At 47.1% G+C, this 20,886-nt stretch overlaps 1 protein-coding gene across 4 annotated transcripts in view; it reads left to right on the top strand.

The window, feature by feature from the left end:
- The window catches only part of HOOK3 (hook microtubule tethering protein 3), a 1,476,018-nt gene that overhangs the window by 1,429,249 nt on the left and 25,883 nt on the right, over positions 1-20,886 (top strand). For 3 of the 4 annotated variants that reach the window (XM_085636641.1, XM_085636638.1, XM_085636639.1), the window contains one exon: positions 18,487-18,623. In XM_085636641.1, the coding sequence (XP_085492767.1) occupies positions 18,487-18,623 (137 nt within the window). Of the gene's footprint in view, positions 1-18,486; positions 19,265-20,886 lie in introns of those variants that run through there. The other variant, XM_085636640.1, reaches the window with a different exon arrangement.

The following is a 20,886-nucleotide window of genomic DNA, read 5'->3' on the forward strand; positions in this document are numbered from 1 at the left end:
AATGTTTGCAAATGTACTGCCACAAGTCCCAAAGGAGGCCCGGGCTATCCTCTCCTAAGTGGTATCAGATGGAAGAGATGCGGCAAAGTTCATCATTCATTGTGGTCTTGATGCAACTGATTCTCTGGGCAGAGCAATTTCAATGGCAATGGCTATTCAATGCCACGCCTGCCTGACAACTTTTGATTTTTCTAAGAATGTCAAGGCTTCCCACATGGGGGCATGCCCTTTGATGGCACCAGTCTCGTCAGATACAAAGCAGACATGGCCCTGGAGTTTACTGGCTATGGCCTGGTCCTTCGGCCTCATGTCCCCATCTGCTTTTGGCCCCTTTTGTGGCTACGGAAGGGGCTTTTAGCCACACCAGCCATATCCCAGCCACAAAGCTGTGCAAGTTCAGCAGACTCTGCGCGGCTGTGGCGTGGCTCATTCCAACCCCGTGGGTCGAGTGGCCAAAGGTTGGTTCAGTCCACCACACCCCTGCCTCCTCAACCTCCACACCTTCTTAGTCCAGTTCTTCAAGATCATGGGCGGCCAGTTGATGGCAGGATCAGCCATCACCTCCACCACTGGCAAAACGTCACTTCAGACCGGTGGGTTCTTCAGATAGTCCAAAGGGGCTACTCCCTCCCCTTTTAGACACCCCTCCCGCCATGCCTCTGACATTTGCCCCGCCTTCAGAGGATCACCTGGCTTTGCTTCAAGAGGAAGTCAAGACTCTCTTGGCCAAGGGAGCCATAGAGAGGGTTCTGGCTCTAATGTAGGCTGTGGTTGCTATCCCTGCTACTTTCTGGTCCCGAAGAAGGAAAAAGGCCTGGGCTGTATCCTAGGTCTGTGAGCCCTCAACTACTTAGTCAGAAAAGAAAAGTTAAAGATGCTCACTCTAGCTCAATTCTTGTCTGCCCCGAGCCCAGGAGACTGGACGATGACATTGGACTTGCAGGACGCATATTTTCACATTCCCGTCCTGCCTGCCCATCGAAGCTACCTGCAGTTTACGGTAGGCCACAAGCACTTTCAGTTCTCGGTGCTCTCCTTTGGCCTTACTACCGCCTCTCAGGTGTTCACCAAGGTGGTGGCAGTGGTCGCAGCCCATCGGTGCAGATCAGGAGTAGCACTCTTCCCCTATCTTGATGACTAGTTGTTAAAGGGGGGTTCACCCCAGGATGTAGTCTCCGACCTCCAGACTACATTCTGCACTCACTGGGGTTCTCTATCAGTGTGCTGAAGTCACATCTGACTCCCTCCCAGATTCTCCTTTTCATCAGAGCTGGTCTGGATAAGGTACACTTTCAGGCGCATTTTCCCGAACGGCGAGTCCAGGATATTCAGGCTATGATACCGATGTTCTAGCCTCTATCCTGGATTTTGGTGAGAGATTTGGTCAGATTTGGTCTGAGGCTGCTGGGTCGTATGGCATCCTGCTAGTGACACATGCCAGATGGCATATGCGGGCTCTGCAATGGGACATGAAGTTCCAGTGGGCGCAGTATCAGGGGGTCTCTCGGACATGGGCCAGATCTCGGAGGGAACTGCACAGGACCTGCAGTTGTGGCTAACAGACTGCGATTGGGTCAGAGGCAGACCCCTCTCCCTTCCCCAACCAAACCTCACAGTAGTGACGGATGCCTCACTCCTTGGATGGGGCAGCTATCTAGGAGAGGTGGAGATCAGAAGATCAGAGGACTTTAGTCTTCGGCGGAATCTGGACTGCACATTAAGTTGCTGAAGCTCCGAGCGATTTGCTTGGCATTGAAAGCCTTTCTTCCTTTCGTCAAAGGAAATGTGGTTCGAGTGTTCCTAGACAAAACCACCGCCATGTGGTACTGCAACAAACCTGGCGGGATGGGGTTGTGGACACTGTGTTAGGAGGCCCTGTGTCTATGATCGTGGCTGAAAGAGCAGGGCATTTCCCTGGTGGTTCAACCTCTGGCAGGTTCTCTGAACGCCAGGGCGGACAAACCCAGCCGTCTATGTCTAGCGGGTCGCGAATAGCATCTCCATCCGGAGGTGGTGCTAGGTCTTTTCCAGCAGTGTGGAGAGTCTTGGTTAGATCTGTTCACCTTTGCTGAGAACGCGCAATGTTAGCAGTTTTGCGCACTGGAGTTTCCAAGGCGGCACTTGCTCAGCGACTCTTCCTCTCGAGTGGAGCTCGGGCCACCTTAACGCCTTTCCACCAATTCCACTCCTGTCCAGAGTGCTCGAGAAGATCTGGATCGATCGGGCTAATGTCATTCTTGTGGCTCCAGACTTGGCATGGAGAGTCTAGTATCCCGAACTTTTCCAACTGAGCATTGATCCTCCAATCAGGTTGCCCCTATTGAGGGTTTTTTGTCTCAGCAGCAGGGGAGGGTCCTCCACCTGAACCTGGCAACTCTATGCCTTCTTGTGTGGAGATTAAGGGTCGGCAGTTGACGGCCTTCGACGTTCTTCCAGAAGTCGGTAATATTATTTTGGCAGCCAGATGTCCCTCTACCAAGATTGTGTACTCCTGCAGGTAGCACCAATTTGTGAAATATTGTGCAGAAAGATCTATTGATCCTCTTTCTGGATTGTATGCTCTAAAGTCCTTTTTATTTTGACCCTTGCCCAGCAGGGCTCTGCTCTAGGTGCACTCAAAGGGTGCCTTTGAGCCCTGTCCACCTTGTTGAGGCTTCCAGACCAACCCTCTTTATTTAAACCCCCTATTGTAAGTAGATTTCTTAAGGGTCTTGTACATATGTCTCCACCTGTCCCTTTCATCATACCTCAGTTGGACCTTAATTTGGTTCTCACCTTACTCGTGTGTGCTCTGTTCGAACCTCTGCCCAACGGCCCCCTCCAGTTACCATCAAAACAGCTTTTAGTGGCAATAACGTCTGCCAGGAGGGTGAGCGAATTGTAGGCTCTGTCATCTAAGCATCCCTACCTGACCATCTTCCCTGATAAGTTGGTGCTTCGCACTAGGTCCTCTTTCTCACTGCAAGTGGTAACTCCTTTCCACATGGGGAAATCAGTCATCTTGCCCACTTTCTACGCTCCTCCGCATCCCTCTGAAGAAAAGGAACGACTCCACGGTCTGGACCCAAAAAGAGCACTGTCGTTCCATCTTGATGGTACGAAAGAGTTCCGGACAGATGGCCAACTTTTTGTGGGATACATGGGAATGAAGAAGGGTCATGCAGTGCAGAAAAGGACAATCTCTCATTGGGTCATCCTTGGCATTAAAATCTGCTATGCTCTGGCCAAAAAGGAGCCTCATGAAGGCTTAAGGGCTCATTCTGCCAGAGCTAAGGCTGCTACCAAGGCATTCCAACATGGAGTTCCAGTCCTCGACATTTTTCAGTAAATAATGTGGGCATCACTGTACACATTCACCAAGCACTACTGCCTAGATAGTCAGGTCCACAAGAGCGGGCCTTCTGGTTGGAAAGTCTTAAAAGTAACTCATGTCAGCGTGCTGAGGTGGCGCCTATATAGGTAACGCGGACATCACAATGGTGGGGACGACATTGACGATATCACGGGGAGCTAACAGATGCCACCTACCGGTGCTCAAGGGTATTGCTCGAAGAAAAATCTTCCAGTTCCAGTCTGACGCCTGGGAAATTCAAAGGTAAGGAATCTGCGGCTAGGTCATGTCTCTACCAAATAAGAAAGTAACCTGTCCTTCTTGACTATACCCACCATCTCCTTTCCAGCCCTAGTGTGTGAGCTAGAAAGGTTTCTGATAGTTTGTGTTAAACATTAATAACCAAAAATTCAAAGCTGTGTAAGTTGGTCCTACAATAGAGGATAGTGAGGCAGTAGCTCAACGATACAGGTTTGTGAAAACAGTGAAAGGAATCAAATACCTAGGTGTAACAATCCCCCCCCCCCCCCCCCACCACCAGAATAAGCAATTCATTTGTTAGCAATGTCCCTCCGCTACTTGACTTATTCAAAGATGTATAGATGAAGGAAGATTGAGGTTTCATGGTTAGGGAGAATTAATTGTCAAGATAAGCTTTATGCCTCAACGGCTGTACCTTTGTCGAATGCTGCCATTGAGGACACCCCCCCGCTTAGATATACTGTAAGGAAAATGTAGGGTTTTATATAGAATAAGGCTCCACCATGTATTGCTAAATCACTATTAACCATAACCCCTTCTAAGGGACGTTCGCTTGTACCTGACATAAAAAGATACATATTGACTGCCTAGCTGAACCTGGCACTGACATGGTGCTCCCCAGATATTGCAAACCTGTGGGGCAGACTAGAGCAGGAAATTAATGGTTGTTCCTTACACAACATATTACTGCTTTCCCTTGAACCACACAATATTACTTCCCCGAAGAGTACATACAATCCATGGCCCCTAATGTGCTTCACTAGTATGCCTCTTTTATGTTTTTTAATTGCAACAAAGCTGTTTGGATTGCCAGAATGATGACATATCGCTCTTCCCTGATCCCAGTGGTAGCAAATCCAGATTTTGAACCAGGTATCACAGACAAGAGTAGCCGTTATCACAATTAACCTGCACTTGAAATTGGGCAGACAATTTGGATTTGGAACTGTCCAAGCCTGATTGAATTCTGATCTGGCAGAGTGTAGCTAAATCCTGTTTGTCTTCAGTATAAAGCTGGTGCCTATAAGATAATGCTGAAATGGTATTTGACTCTAGTGTGGCAAAAAGAGATGCATGATGTGAGAAGTTGGCCTGGCATATGCTGTCTCCTAGTTATAGGGGACACCTTGCACCAGTCCAATTCGACTCTTATTGATGATAGGTTTAAGACAACCTTTAAAGAAAGCTATCCTAGTGGTAGCTGTGGAGAGCAGCCTTCAGGCTAAGTCTTGAAGGAGTGTTAAGCTTATTGTTTTAGCACGATAGTCCCGCGGCCTACCCACCTTACCCGGGTCCGTCGGCTACCCCCGCACAGGTGCAAGAATTTCTTGCTACCATGGACTGCCTTTTTAGGCCTCGGGATTCCGCTGGCGTGCCCTCGGGCCCCCGCGGTTCAGTGTCAGGATCCTGTTGGGACGCCGGTGGATCCAGCTTTGGCGCCACAGGATCCTGCGCCGTTGGCTCCGGCAATGGCGCCACAAGGTCCATCGCTGCCGGATCCGGCCCCAGCACCACCCTCGGCTCCGCCTCCGGCACCGCAGTGGGTGCCATTTGTCCCCTCCCTTACCCAGGTTCCAGGACCATTTTGTTCCTACCTGGGATCCGCATTGGGACACAGCGCTGGCTCAGCTATGGCCGGCGCCGTTCTCGGCACCATTCCCGACGCCGTTTGTTCGTTCTCCCGCTCCAGCCCTGCCACCACGGCCTGTACCACATGCAGCAGAGGTGGAGGATGACTGGGAGGGGTCCGAGGACCCTCTTGCCCATCAGTGTGACTCCGAGCAGGACAGGGAGGGTGACTTGGAGGATGCCGGCGACCTCGACGTCTCCTCTGACCGGGTTTTGCCTCTCCCCCGCCTACCATGGAGGAGGGCGCCTCCTACACGATATTGCTCCGTCGGGCAGCTTAGGTCCTCAACCTTGATCTCCCTACGGTGGCCCTCACAACTAATCTCCTCACTGAAGTGCTCCAGACAGCGTCCACTTCGTCGGAGCCCCTGCTACCATTTAACGACACCCTCACTGGCGTCTTGCTGGGCACTTGGTCACGGCCAGCCACAGGGGCCCCTGTGGATAAGAACGTCGCCAGGCGTTGGCGCCTGGTGACCCTGCTTTTCTGACCACTCATCCAATGCCTGAGAGCTGGTCATCCAAGCTTCGACGTCACAGAGTGCCTTTCCCACGGCTCTGCCGGATAAGGACTCTAAGAAGCTGGAGCAGTTCGGTAAGCGGTTGTTCTCTTGGGGCTGTGGTCGGTGAACACCGCATGCGTATTGGGCTGCTATTCCCACACGGTGTGGGATACAGTTGCACAGGTGTTGCCTCAGTGTCCTGAAGAGACCCAAGCTGTGCTGTCCCAAGCTGTTGCCGAGGGTAAGGATGCGGCTAAGTTCGCTATTCAGCGTGGTTTGGACACCGCGGACTCACTGGGTAGAGCGATTTCTACGACTGTGGCGCTTCGTCGCCGCGCCTGGTTGAGATCTACCGGGTTCTCGTCTGATGTGCAAAGCTCACTCATGGACATGCCCTTTGATGGCACTCGCCTGTTTGGCGATAAGGCCGACAGTGCACTGAAGCGTTTTAAGGACTCGCGGGCCACGGCCAAGTCCTTAGTCTTTCCACGAAAAGCCCACCCACTCCTGGGTTTCGCTCCTTTCGTGGCCACGGAAGGGGCGCCCAGGCACGTTCTTTCAGCAAGCCTGTGCAGAACAAGCCTAGGCGCAGATGTTGTTTCCACAGGGGCGGGTCTGGGAATCAACGTGGGCGTCAGTCCACCTCCGCCCCCGCTGCTTCTGCCTCCAAACCTTCCTAATCTGTGCTTTGTGGGGCACCCCACGCCAGTGGGTGGCAGGGTCCGCCATCATCTCTCCCACTGGCATGCTATCACATCGGACAAGTGGGTGTTGCAGATCATCTGCAAGGGTTACACCCTTTCCGTCAACCCCTCCAGCTATGCCGCCGCAGTTCCACCGCCTGCCGGGGGAACACTTGACACTTCTCCGGCAGGAAGTCACAGCCCTCTTGGCCAAGGGGGCCGTCGAGTGTGTTCCTGGGCCAGAAGTAGGGAGTGGTTGTTATTCCCACTACTTCTGGTCCCCAAAAAGGACAAGGGGGGATTGCGCCCCATCTTGGACCTCAGGAACGTCAGTCAATTCCTCCGGAAGAAGTTCAAGATGTTGACTCTGGCTCAGGTCTTGGCTGCACTCGACCCTGGAGACTGGATGGTAGCGTTGTACTTGCAGGATGCATATTTTCACATCCCCGTCCTGCCGGCCCACCGGCGTTACCTGCGGTTCACGGTGGGGCAGGAGCATTTTCAGTTTGCCGTGCTCCCCTTCGTCCTTACAAGCGCCCCTCGGGTGTTCACGAAGGTGATGACGGTTGTCGCAGCTCATCTGCGCAGGTCAGGGGTGTCAGTCTTCCCCTACCTCGACGACTGGTTGTTGAAGGCGGGCTCGCTCCAGGCAGTCGTCACCCACCTTCAGACTACGGCCGACCTCCGGCATTTGCTGGGGTTCTCCATCAATGTGCCAAAGTCGCACCTGAGTCCCTCTCAGAAACTCCCTTTCATCGGAGCAGTTCTGGATTCGACGCTGTTTCTGGTTTATCCTCCCGAGCAGCGAGTCCGGGATATTCAGGCTATGATTCCGATCTTTCAGCCTCTATCCCGGGTTTGTCAGGATGACCTTCCGGCTCCTGGGCCTGATGGCCTCCTGCATCCTGCTAGTGCAACATGCCAGATGGCATATGCGGGCTCTGCAGTGGGACCTGAAGTTTCAGTGGGCACAGCATCAGGGCAACCTGTCCGATCATGTCCAGATCTCGGAGGGCACTGCACGTCAGTTGCAGTGGTGGCTCACGAATCGCGATTGGGTCAATGGCAGGTCCCTCTCCCTTCCCCAACCGGCGCACACAGTGGTGACTGATGCGTCCCTCCTGGGATGGGGTGGCCACTTGGGAGAGGCGGAGATCAGAGGCCTCTGGTCTCCGGCGGAGTTGCGGCTCCATAGCAATCTTTTGGAGCTTCGGGCGATCCGACTTGCACTGAAGGCATTCCTTCCCTCTGTCCGGGGAAGTGTGGTGCAGGTGTTCACAGACAACACCACCGTCATGTGGTATTGCAACAAGCAGGGCGGGATGGGGTCGTGTACCCTATGTCAGGAGGCTCTGCGCCTCTGGACTTTGCTGGAACATCAAGGCATTACCTTGGTGGTTCAACACCTGGCAGGTTCTCTGAACGCCGGGGCGGACAAACTCAGCCGCCGGTGCTTGATGGATCACGAATGGCGTCTGAACTCGGACGTGGTGCAAGGTCTCTTTCTGCAGTGGGGAGAGCCTTGGTTAAATCTATTCTCCACCGAAGAGAACGCACAATGTCAGTTCTGCGTGTTGGAATTTCCAAGGCGGCTCTCGCTCTGCGCCGCTTTTTGTCGCGAGTGGAGTTGCGGTCTGTTGTACGCCTTTCCACCTATACCGCTTCTGCCCAGAGTGCTGAAGAAGATTCGGCGCGATCGGGCCCAAGTCATTCTTGTGGTTCCGGATTGGGCACGAAGATACTGGTATCCCGAGCTACTCAGCATGGCGATCGATCCCCCGATCCGACTGCCTCTTCGGGAGGATCTTCTGTCGCAGCAGCAGGGGACGGTTCTCCACCCGAACCTGTACAACCTCCACCTCCATGCGTGGAGATTGAGCGGCGACAGTTGACAGCTTTCGATCTTCCTCCCGAAGTTTGTGATGTCATTTTGGCTGCCAGGCGGCCATCCACTAAAACGGTATACGCCTGCAGGTGGAACAAGTTTGTGGCATGGTGCACAGGTAAGGCTGTGGATCCCCTTTCTGCCACTCTTTCCGAAGTCCTTCTGTTCCTTCTTTCTTTGGCCCAGCAGGGCTCTGCTCTGGGCACTATCAAAGGTTATCTTTCGGCCAACTCTGCCTTTCTCCGGCTTCCAGATCAGCCTTCTCTTCTTAAGTCCCCGGTTGTTAGTCGTTTCCTAAAGGGCATTACGCACACATTTCCTCCCATGCCGTTCATAATGCCTCAATGGGACTTAAAACTTGTCTTGACATATCTGATGTGTACCGCCTTCGAGCCCCTTCATACCTGTCCTTTGCGTCTTCTCACTCTCAAGACGGCTTTCCTGGTAGCTATCACTTCTGCCAGAAGAGTGAGTGAGCTCCAGGCTCTTTCTTCTAAACCCCCTTTCCTTTCTGTTCATCCGGACAAGCTGGTTTTAAGGACCCGTCCTTCTTTCTTGCCAAAGGTTGTCATGCCCTTCCACATTGGGCAGACCATCACTTTGCCCACCTTCTTTCCGCCTACACATCCTTCAAAAGAGGAGAGGCTCCACCGTCTTGACCCGAAATGTTGCTCTCATTCTACCTGAAGCGCACACAACAGTTCCGGGTGGATGACCAGCTCTTTGTTTGCTACGTGGGCGCCAAAAAAGGTCGGTCTGTGCACAAACAGACCATCTCTCGGTGGGTCGTTCTCTGCATCAAAGCCTGTTACTCGCTTGCTAAGAAGGAACCTCCTCTGGGGCTGCATGCCCATTCTACCAGGGCGACAGCAGCCACTACTGCCTTGCGATGCGTCGTCCCCTTGCAGGATATTTGTCAGGCAGCTACGTGGGCCTCGCTGCCCACGTTTACTAAGCATTACTGCCTTGACAGTCCAGTCCGGAGAGGCGGCTTCTTTGGCCGTTCTGTTCTCCATGACTTTCTGGTGTAATCTATTCGCAGACCCACCACCGGGGTTGGTATTGCCGGGGTATCTATTCTAAGGTAAGGAATCTATCACTAACATGTCTCTTTCAGATGCACAAGTTACTACTTGTGTAACGATATATCTGTAAAAGACATTATTTAGTGATAAATTCCTCACCGCCCCACCCATCCTCTCCGTTCTGCAAACTGATTTCTAAGGTTAAGGTCATCCCTCTCAGGGCCCTAGTTTCATGGCACCAGTGGTCCGTTTCTTGCATGGCTCTGCGTTCCTGGCGCGGAAAGTCGTGTACAGAACTGACGTCAGCGCGCATGGGTGGTGCCTAAGTAGTCTCCGTGACGTCATCTCTGCGCTTACGATGCCAGCGACGGACGTGGAGCTGCAAGACACCACCTACTAACGTGCAGGGGTACTGCTAGCAAAACTTTGCGGATCCAGTCTGATGCCTGGCGATATTCTAAGGTAAGGAATCTATCACTAACTAATGTATCTTACAGATATATCGTTACAAAAGCAGTGACTTGTGCCTTAAGGACAAGATGGCTCCGATTGAAAAAATATGGACCCCATTTCAGACTTTTGTTAAGAGAGACATGCGAGCTGGGCAAGTATTCATGACTTTCGGAACTAATGAGAGTTTCGGAAGTAGTACCATCTCCCGAGGAACACTTGACTGAGAAAATAAAATGCATTTATGTGGCTGGGGGCTCCTAGAGGGGGCAATATCAGTGGAACTGGGGTCTGTTTCACTGATTATGGGGTTACTAATATATCTATTATATAAAGTATATAATGCTGCTCTTGTACCTACATTTGAATGTTTTAATTTTGTGAATGCCTGTACTTTTTTGGCCAACTGTTAAACTTTAAATTAAGTTGTTAAAAAATGCTGGTTTTGGCAGGCAGTAAGTATGGTCAGTGATCTGTTAGGGAAGTATTGTGGGGCTCCCTTGCCCTTTCTGAAGATTTCAGCTCTCCACCACCCTACTCCAACGACTTACTTCTGCCTCACCAGCAAAGCAAATGCATGTATCACAACTCGTGGCATGGAAAAAACGGCTTTTCTCTTCCACATCATTCAGCAATTGAAGTGTGTGTTTGGAGCCACCACAGCATGGCAACTACTGCTTCTGTGAGGAAACCAGAGCTTCATTGCTTAAGTAGAGAAGATCTGTTTTTACCCTTCACTGCGATGATTTTGATCAGCCTTTGTGGATTTTTGGGAAACCCCAGGAGTTGGGCACCTAACACCCATCATTACCCACAGAAGAAGACTGTAACACTTAGCTGTATACTGCACATTTGGCAAATAAAGAATTTCATGGATAGAGTAAATAGTTAGTATCAAAATACCATTGTTATTTTTGTGAAGAATAGCAAGCGATCACTGGCTGCTTAAGATTTTCACTGGTCCAAATTGAAGTGTCCCAACCACACATGATATTGAATTTAGTCCTTATTGACCCAGCTCCAACACATCAGGGTGCAGTGGGACCACTAATAGGTAAAAATGCTGACTAGAGGAAGCTTAACTTAATACCATTAAGCTAGCTGATTTAGGCAAAAACAACCTTGTCTGAGATTAGCTGCAGCACATTGAACAGTGTCCCGTTTGTTGCTCAGCTGACAAATTGGATACTGAGCAAAAACAACTTGTCCATCCAAGCATTACTCATTGTACACAACTTTAAGTTTACTCCAGGAGGATGAAAGCAGAAACAAAGGGGGGCCTGAAGTACTTTATGGGTAGGGAACCAGGGAAAAATAACAATCCGCAACAAAATCAAAAGAACAAAACCCAGCCACAGCCAGTTGAATGTGGATTATCTCACCATTTTAGGCGGCAAACGTCCCCAATATGATCAAGCCACATGTTTCGGGATACTTTCAAAAATCAAAGTACTCTCACATCTATATGTAGGAATTTTATACATAATGTTTCATACAATAATATGGTATATTATATTAACAATCTCAATACATACAAAGGAAAATAAAGTAGAAAACACAACATGTAGAAAACACTTGAAATCTTCGTCCGCCTGTCAACTGTCATTCAAACTCCTCATCTAAACCTGCACACACCACAACTCGCACACACCATACACATGCTAATATTGCCTACCATACAATGTCTTTCATTTTGGTATCCATAGAATATATAGAGATAAACAATTAATTACAATGACAGGAGCACAGTGCAAATTATCAGGATATAGAGTTATTGAGAACTTAGTATGTTTGAATAGGCACAGTTTTGTAGAAAACCAAGCTCTTAAAGATCATTCAGATTTTTTTGGGCCCATCGATCCATCGTCCATGATTGTATGTTTTTACGTAAGTATCTCAGTCAGTCAATCAGTCAATTATCTTTATTTCACAGCATTTCTGCTGCATATAAAGTGTACAAAGTAAAAAGAAAGACATTAAAACAATCTAAAATTAATTACATTAATAAAACAATATTACAATTGGATTCAAATACATTAAAAACAATTACTAGTCCCTTTAAAATTCCAAATAAATCTTGTAATATTTCACCCCTCGGAACCTGGAAAGATAGGTTTTATTAAGTGCTGAGTGGCGACTAAAATAAATACATTCACATCTTGAGTGGACTCAGGGTTCCCAAGCTAGGAAAGCTCTCCTCCATTTCATACAGGACCAAAGGAATGAAGCTAACGTAAAACATATGAGTGGATCATTAATTTATCTTAAAGAAATAAAGTGCTGGGCGACATTGGCTTAAACTAGATCGACGCAAAAGAGGCAGGAGATGTACCTTGAGCATTGTTCTTAATTAAAACAACAAAAGAAGATTAAATGAAGATCAGACTGCGCGGAACTACCATTACAAGGGCATGCTGTTAAATCGCTATGCGAATACCTTTTCGGTGGGAAACCCATCATCAGGGGGATTAGATTAAGTCAGAATCTCACCCTATCTAAATATGATTAGTCCTCCTCCATAGTGGGCGGGGTCATTTGATATAACCTTACAGAAGATTTCAAATAGTTTTCTTCTTTTCTCTCGTATTCTGCTTTTAATGCAAAAATTGCATTGTATCTCATTTTAGGGAATTTCAAGCAGGTCCTAGGGTTTCCATACAACTCGGCCAGACCTGGAGAAGTAAATATATACTTTGCATTCTGCAACCATACAATCTTATGTGCGTTATCCAGCGATAAACAGTCCTTTATTATCGTTTGGGTTAGATTGGCAGTATCCCTCCTCCAAATCGAGTACCATATCAGGATGGGAACAAGCCTAATACTATCCAACACATATAGTGAACCTAGTTCAAAATGGCAATTGTAATTCAAACAGGAGCGAGGAAGGGCCAATAACCTCTTAAGAAATCCATCCTCTAGCCTTTGCAGGGTGTCTGTTGCCACCATACCACAGAACCCTGCTCCATAGGTAACAGCAGGAATAGTCTTCGCACTATATACCTTTTTTATTGTCTCAATGGGTTTTGACCCCAACTTTTTGATAAAAGTAAAGATGGCTGTCACACTTCTCTACATTACAAGAGCCCTGTTGGCCACCATATTTAGCCAAGAGTGCTTTTTGTCAAACAAAACCCCTAAATAGGGGAAAGTGTCCACCACTTCCAGCCTTCTATTCTCTATATAGAAGGCTGGGAGTTTCTTAAAAGTGGATGCCCTTGTCACCAGTAGGAAAGATTTTGATTTGTTCACTCTCAGATCCAGACTTTTCATAAAATCCACATAGGCCGTTATAAGACCTTGTAGTGCCACCCCTGTTCTTGCTATTTGTTAGACTTGGGGGTCTCTAGTTGGCACAGGTATGCACTTGTGACAAATAGGGACCTCCTCCTCCAGTCAGGGTAAGGGGGTACACTCCTAAAATAACCCCTGCTCACCCCCTTGGTAGCTTGGCACGAGCAGACAGGCTTATCTCAAAGGCAGTGTGTAAAGCATTTGTGAACACATACAGTAACCAAGTGACAACACTACAGATGGACACCACACAGGTTTTATATCAAAAATAAGTATTCTTTATATAGATTTACCACAAGACCATTAAACGACAAAAACACACAATACTGTTACTTTAGATGGTAGGATTTTGCTTAGTTCTCTTAAGTTCTTAAATGCGACACTTTAAGTCAGTGTACCTTTTAGATGTGACACGCAGGGCAACGAAAGTGTTGCAACGATGTTGATGCGATGAAGTTTTTGGTGCAAAGAAATAAAGAAGTGAAGATCTTCCAGATGCGGCACGCTTCTCCGATGTTGCGAGAAGACTCAACTCGATGTTTCAGCTGCAGCGGCGACACACTTTACGCGGTGCGACGACAGCGACCTTGGCAGCGACACTCTTCTCCGACGTTTGCGAGAAGCTTCCGCTCGATGCGATGTTGCAGCGGCGACACCCCTTTACGCGATGCGACGACAGCAGCTCCGACGGCAGCACGCTTCTCCGTGGATGCGAGGCGCTTTTCTTGATGCGGTGCAATGCGACAACTACGATGGCTGCGATGGCGACACGCTTCTTTGGTGTTGCTGCGAGACACTTCCTGGATGATTGAGACGCTTCCGCTCGATGCGATGCTGCAGCGGCAACACACTTTACGAGATGCGACGACAACAGCTCCGACGGTGGCACGCTTTTCCTTCTTAAGTCGCACTTCCAGCTCCTTGCGACACGCAGTTCCTCAGAAGGCCCAACAACAGCAGCAGACACTTCCAAAGAACTCTGGGGAGCTGGGGGGTGAAGTCTGTTGTTCCTGAGACTTCAGCAGGAGGCAAGCTCTTTTCCAAGCCCTTGGAGATCCTTCACAAGTTGAGCAAAAGTTCACACAAAGTTCCTTTCTCCTCTCTTTGGTAGTAAGGCAACCACTGCAGGCCAATCCCCCAGTTTCAGGGATAGTTTCCTCCTCAGCTTCTTCTGGTTCCTCCCTCAGCAGAGGTTCTTCTTGTTTTCCCAAAGTGATCTAATTTCTTGGGATCAGGGTCCCAATATTTATACCCAGAAATCCTTTGTCCTTTGAAGGCAGAGGGGGCTTTGCCCAGTCCAGACCAGTTCCTGAGCACTCTGTTTACCAGACTTCTCCTTTCCTTTCACAGTGCAGGGCAGAAACATTAGACGCCCCACAGGACGTGGAGCCAGCATTTTGGAAGGCAAGTACAGCCCTGGAGCACTTTGTTGACAGGATTCCTTCTCTTCATTCACTGTGCAGGGCAGAGACATCAGCCGCTCCCCAGGAGGTGGAGCCGGTATTGTGGAAGGCAGGCACAGCCCTATTCAGGTCCCAGGTGCAACTCCTCCCACCCACCTAGATGCAGATCTCTCTATTCACCACTGGGACACCTCACCCTGCCTCCTGGAATTCCCCAGCCCTGTCACTCAAACTCCAGACAAAGGAATACACACAGCCTAGCAGAGGCAGGTTTGAATGGTTAGACAAGAAAATGCCTACTTTCTAAAAGTGGCATTTTCAAACACAGAATGTTAAAACCAATTTCACTAAAAGGTGTATTTTATCATCCTGAGTTCAGGCATACTAAATTCGAATCTCTACCATGTTCTCTGAGTCAGTTAGGATTATAAGATGTAATAGCCAAACTGCCCATTCTGGCCTATGGAGAACAGGTAGCCTTGCAATAGTGAAAAACGAAAATGGCTGTAATTCACTGTTAGAACATGCCACACACACCAGGGCATGTCCTACCTTATCCTTACAATGCACCCTGTCCTTGGGCCTACCATTGGGGTTTCTGATATGAAGAAAAGGGCAGGTTTAGGGACTGGCAAGTGGGTGCACTTGCCCAGCCAGCATGACAGTACCAGACTGCATGCAGGCTCTGCAATGGCAGACCTTAGACACTTGTTTACAGGCTGCTTCTGTGGGTGGCACAACCAGTGCTGCCAGCCCACCAGCAGTATTTGGATTTACAAGCCCTGGGCACTCCTGGTGCACTGTACTAGGGTCTGACAAGTAAACCAAACCAACCAATCATGGAATCACAAATTATACATGAATTTACAATAGGGAGCACTTGCACTGTGGCACTGGACAGCAGTGGCACAGTGACCTGAGCAACTAACACCAACAAAAACATATGAGGCACAACGAAAAAAAAAAGAAGGAAGGGAGACTCACGCCAATGTGCCAGGTCAAACACTATTAAAACAGCATCATCTGCATATGCCATTATTGGAAGTGGAACTGCATTAAAAGAGGGGACATCTAGAGTAGAACCTACGACTGCGGCCTCTAACCCATTAGTATAGATTGAAAATAAAAAAGGGGCAAGAATCAGCCTTGTCTAATGTCCCTTGAGATCTGAATAGATCTCGTGCACTCCCTATTTTTCCATAACTGAGACATGCAGTGGCTTGTGAGTACGGTCGTCCCCCTACCCCGTTGAAAGCCATAATGTGCTGATATAAAAATGTTCTTCTCACGGACCCAGTCCTCCAAACTATTCAGCAGTAAGGGCCCCATCAATTTTGAGGTGCTGTCCAAGAGAGAGATGGGTCTATAGTTCTGCGGTAGAGCTTTCTATAGATTGGGACTATTATAGTGCTACTCCAGGAAGCTGAGGGTCCCACCTTACATAATGTTAAAGATGTTAGTCAACAGTGGGGCCCAAAGATCCTGATGCTCTAGGAAGAAATATATAGGGACCCGATCTGGGCCTGAGGACTAGGCAGTACTACACTTTCCAGCCCATATCTTACTTCGGCCACATTAAATACCAGGTGCTCCGTAGATGCTAACCCCATTTTTTCTGAGCCAGCCAAAGGTTTCCCCACTGCCCCAAAAATCTGCCCAAAATTAGCCACCCAGGCATCCTCACTAACGTGGGTGTCCAGTGTTGGCTCACAATCGTCTTTAAGGAAGGGAGCGTTTATCACTTTCCAAAAGACCCTGCTATTCTTGGTGATTGCGGATTGAGCCGAGGTTTCCCATGCATCTTCCCCCAGTCCCTTTACCCTGGCTTCTTGAGCTGACCTATACAGTTTGCACAGCTCCTTAACCTGGCCAGGATCTCTCTCAATCAGATATGAAGATCATCATACTCCTGGTGTATCCTGTGCCGACGCGTGTTTCGATGCACACCCAGAAAGGAGCTACACCTTTATCAGGGCGATCAGGAAAGATGATCCTCAGTTCAATGTAAAGTGGAGTACAAGGGGGAAAAACAAAATATTGCTATATTAGATACAGAGTAAAGTAAACTGGTGTTTCAATCTGAAACGTGGGCCCGAATAAATATATGTACTCCACACCTAAGGACAGAATCCTCTGTTCCTTGATGGGTGGATGAACCTTCTCTCGTTTTGTATGTGACCCCGGACTTCATGTCAGCCGACCTTGAAACAACCTACAGATATATGCTTGTGGCTATTCTCCATGACGTTTTGGATTTACGCTGGACTCTCCCTTAGAATGTGACAGATCTGTAGTAGCTTCCTTTTACTGGAGAACGTTCATCCACCCATCAGCAGGTTTGGATGAGTAGTTTGAATGACAGTTGACAGGGGGACGAAGATTTCAACTGTTCGCTACATGTTGGGTTTTTTACTTTGTTCCTATGTATTTATTGAAATTGTTTATAAGAAATACCATAGGATTGTATGAACTATTTTGTATTAATTACCTACATATAGAGGTGAGAGTACCTTGATCTTTGAAAGTATCCTGACACATTTGTCTTGGTCGTATTAGGGACTTATGCTGCCTAAAAGAGTGATATAATCCATAATAACCTGGCTGTGGCAGGGTTTTGTTCTTTTGATTTCCTTGCTTATTGTTAAGGTGAAAGGAGTCTCCACGAGGATAAAAAAGATATTCCCGGCAAGTCCAAATTTTTTAAAGGAAAAATATGGTAGCTAGAGTTATGAGAGGCAGAAAGATTTAGGGCCACCAAGGTGCATCGTTTTTTCGTCTCCTCAGGCGCTCCAAACAGGGGACTTCTTTACAGTCAAAGGAATTTTATCTATCAGTATAACTTTTCCAATGAATTAGAATGTCTGAATAATATCGCCCATCAAGTCAACAAGCTGTTTCTGACAAGCATGAAGTTGTTTTTCAGGTACCTACGGCACAGGGATGCTACAAAGGTGTAGGGTTTTTTGTGGTGTTTGATTGTCACTCAGAGAAATTTCTGGCAGATTTGTTTGCATAGAACTGTTTAGAGGCAGGCTGTGTGAAGAACCAGTAATCCTAAGAGTGTCTAGCGTGTACTTGATCTATGGTTTTACAAGCACTTACTGTGTCACCTGAAAATATAAAAATATACTGTTATTCTTTTGAACCCTTTGATGTCTGTAACTACATTTGGAATATTACCAGTTGAGAAAATGTGTGAATAATAATGTTTTGTTGAACCTGTAATTGCATGGACGTTATCTTAAATGTCACCATTTTCAAACAACAGTAGTGCCCTCCCAACCCCTCTCAGGGTGATGCTGTGTGGGCAGTGGGAGGAGGGACATTGTCGCTCAACATTCCTTTCCCATGCCAGCCCAAACCAAGATGGCTGATCACCATTGGCATTTCTATGCTGTCATTGTGCAGCCATTTAATGAGCAATATGGTTATCATTTGACATCTGCTGACATTTTTCTGTGCTTTCTATGCTCATCGTTGAGCAACATAAGGAAAATCCACTCACCTCACCTAGAGGAACGAAAGTTGAACATTAGCCAATTTTTTTGAAAATTAGTAAGGGCAGTTGGCAGTGCCAGCGGAGCCAATTGGTAGCATCAGAGGGCTCTTACATTACCTTGGTGCTACCATTAGATCGAGGAGAGAAGGGAAGCCCGGAAATTGAAATAGATAGCTCAGTAGTCTTTAGGGTGAATGTTACAACTACTACAGTGCTTACAAGCAATGCTTCTCAACCTCTATTTGATTAAGGCCATTCGCTTACAGGTGAAAGAATTGTGTTTACATACAAATTAGGGAGTTGCATCCTTACTGCCTCTGCAAGTATCAAGTTTATTCAAGTGTGATGTTTCTTTTTAGCCAGGGCAATGGCTTATGGAGGACCAAGCCTAGTCTTACTTTCTTCCTTCAGTTGTGATTGATAACTACTTATAGTTAATTTAAATTTGCTTCCAAGGTCTCCAGGGAAAGAGTATTTTTTTACTATTTTAAGATCAATACCAATTGTTTTTTTCTGTCCACAGGGAATGACTCTACATAAAAAAGCTGCAGAAGATAGGCTTGCAAGTACGGGTTCTGGACAGTCCTTTCTGGCAAGACAGAGGCAAGCAACCAGTTCAAGGAGATCTTATCCTGGTCATGTCCAGCCAGCTACAGCAAGGTAGAGGAGCCCTACCTTGGAGACACACCCACCATCTGTAACTCCAGTTGTTCTTCGTTTGAACATAAGAGCATTTCAGGAAGCTCAACCAGCGTTCTTTCCTTTTGAATTTAGTTTTTTCTACTACCACACAGTCATGGGCAATTTCAGGAAAGTTTTTTTCTGAAATATCCCTTATTGTCTTGCTAATGTTTCAAGGGTCCTTATTAATACATTTTGTAGACCGTTCCTCAGTGTCCATTTTAATATGCCAAAATAGCGTACACCACAAATTGGAGCTTTAACAATTAATTTTACTTTGCTTTTTTAAACACTGTGATGTCTGACGTGAAGAAGGCTTTTCTGTAAGCATATTCCTGTGTTGGACAATTATAATCTTTAACTTAATACATGTGCTTATTGATTGACATGCTTGACAATACTATTTTCAAAGAGAAGTGCTCTCCTCTCTATGTCTCGCATTTATAGGACAACACAGCTTTGAGCATCAATTTTTTTGAGTCTTCAATGTCGTGAATCCATACATATTGATCAGACTAAACGAAATGCTGCAACATGCCTGCCATTTAAAACTTCTATACTTTGAGGTACTGCAATGGTCACCTCTGGCAATACAATTAAATATTTAAAGTTACAGCTCATGTTTTTTGTTTGAGTAACAATTTCTCATCTTTCAGCTACTTACCTAAGAAAAGACTCTTCACTACGAATTTCCGAATTGATATATTCTTTTTTATTGTAACTCCATATCGAGCACGTTTGTATACCTCTAATATGTAATCATCGTTTATTGTGTTAGGCGTCGTATTGGAGGCCTGATTGTTGGAGCACTAGTCTGCTCCAACAAGTATCCTGAAGTTGCACTCCTATTCAGGGAGTTACACATGAAATTTGCAGATGAAGTTAGAGTGCCTGACCCTGCCAGCATCATTCTCTGCTTCGAGGAAACAAATGGAATATGCCTTAACCACCTCTTCCACCCTAGGCTGTTACATTTATCTGCAGTCATCACACCGTCCAGCTTCAGTAAAGAGGCAACCAAATGCAATATCTACAAGTAAGGAGATGGCGCTCGGGGTCGGGAGGTTCACCAGTTACATAAGGTGTATGTTTATGGAAAGGATGGCGAATGCAGGCAAAAGAGAACATGAAAACTTTTAAATGAAGCCGAAGGATGTCACATATTAGTTTCCTGCCGTGTACAGCGTGAGTCTGCTCACAGCATGTGCACAAACGTAGCAGTTTGTACACACCAATGCGCTTTCTTTAGCAAGCTGTGCTGCATTAAAATAGTGTGAAAACGTGTGATCTGTTTTCCGAGTCGTGAGTCCTTTTATGTGGCCGGTTTTTAATTCTATAGGCCCTCCTTGTGTTGCAGTTGTGGAATGTGCAGCTTGGAAACGTATAGTCGATCCAAACCACTGGAAATGATTCTGGTGGCAGGTCGTGCTAATGGGGGTGGTATTTGATTGTCAGTCCGGACGAACGGTTCCCATGAGATGCAGGATCGGTTCTGATTTGCATAAGGCAGCCTTTGTCTAGAGTGGATGAAAACCATTAGGCTGCAATGCGGCCCCAAGTGATTGCAAGTGGCTGAGATTATATCAAGCATTCCATTAATCACCTTGTTGCAGCTCTTCTCCACAACCAGACTGCATGGCCAGCGAATCTTCATAGCTTTATGTACTTTAGCTAAAATGCCTAGAGCTATGTATTCTTTATCAAGACGCACAAGAAACCTTACTAAGTGAACACGAAAAGCAGTGTTTATTGATGAACATTGATTGAAATCGTGGCATATTTAACCATCTGCAATTTCCATTTTAAAATGACCAATTTAAACTGAAATCGTCTGCAGGGCTTGTAGGAATTGGAATGTCAAAGGAGTTATGGGCAATGTTTCTTTCTAGTATGTTTTAGGAAAATAGTAATGTGTGTGTCCAAGTGCTTAAAGCACCATATAATTAACACACTCGTATTTAGTAAACAGCTGTATTATTCTCGTCAAATGATCAAAATCCTATTTTCAAAAATAAGTGGAACTTAGATGGTGTATCTATCCATGCTTCATATAACTTGTGCTAGGCTTCTACATAAAGGTATTTACTTCCATCTGTTTTTAATAGAAGGCAAACAACCCGTGCAAATATATTTGTTTGTTTTACAGACTCAAAGTAGCTCGCTATAAAAACTTTCAGTTTGATCCACAAAAATATCTCGTTTAAGCCATCACCTGTGTGTGACCAATTTACCACCACAGGAC

This window comes from Triturus cristatus, chromosome 2_1 (genome assembly GCF_964204655.1).
Source record: "Triturus cristatus chromosome 2_1, aTriCri1.1, whole genome shotgun sequence".
Taxonomy (NCBI): domain Eukaryota; kingdom Metazoa; phylum Chordata; class Amphibia; order Caudata; family Salamandridae; genus Triturus; species Triturus cristatus.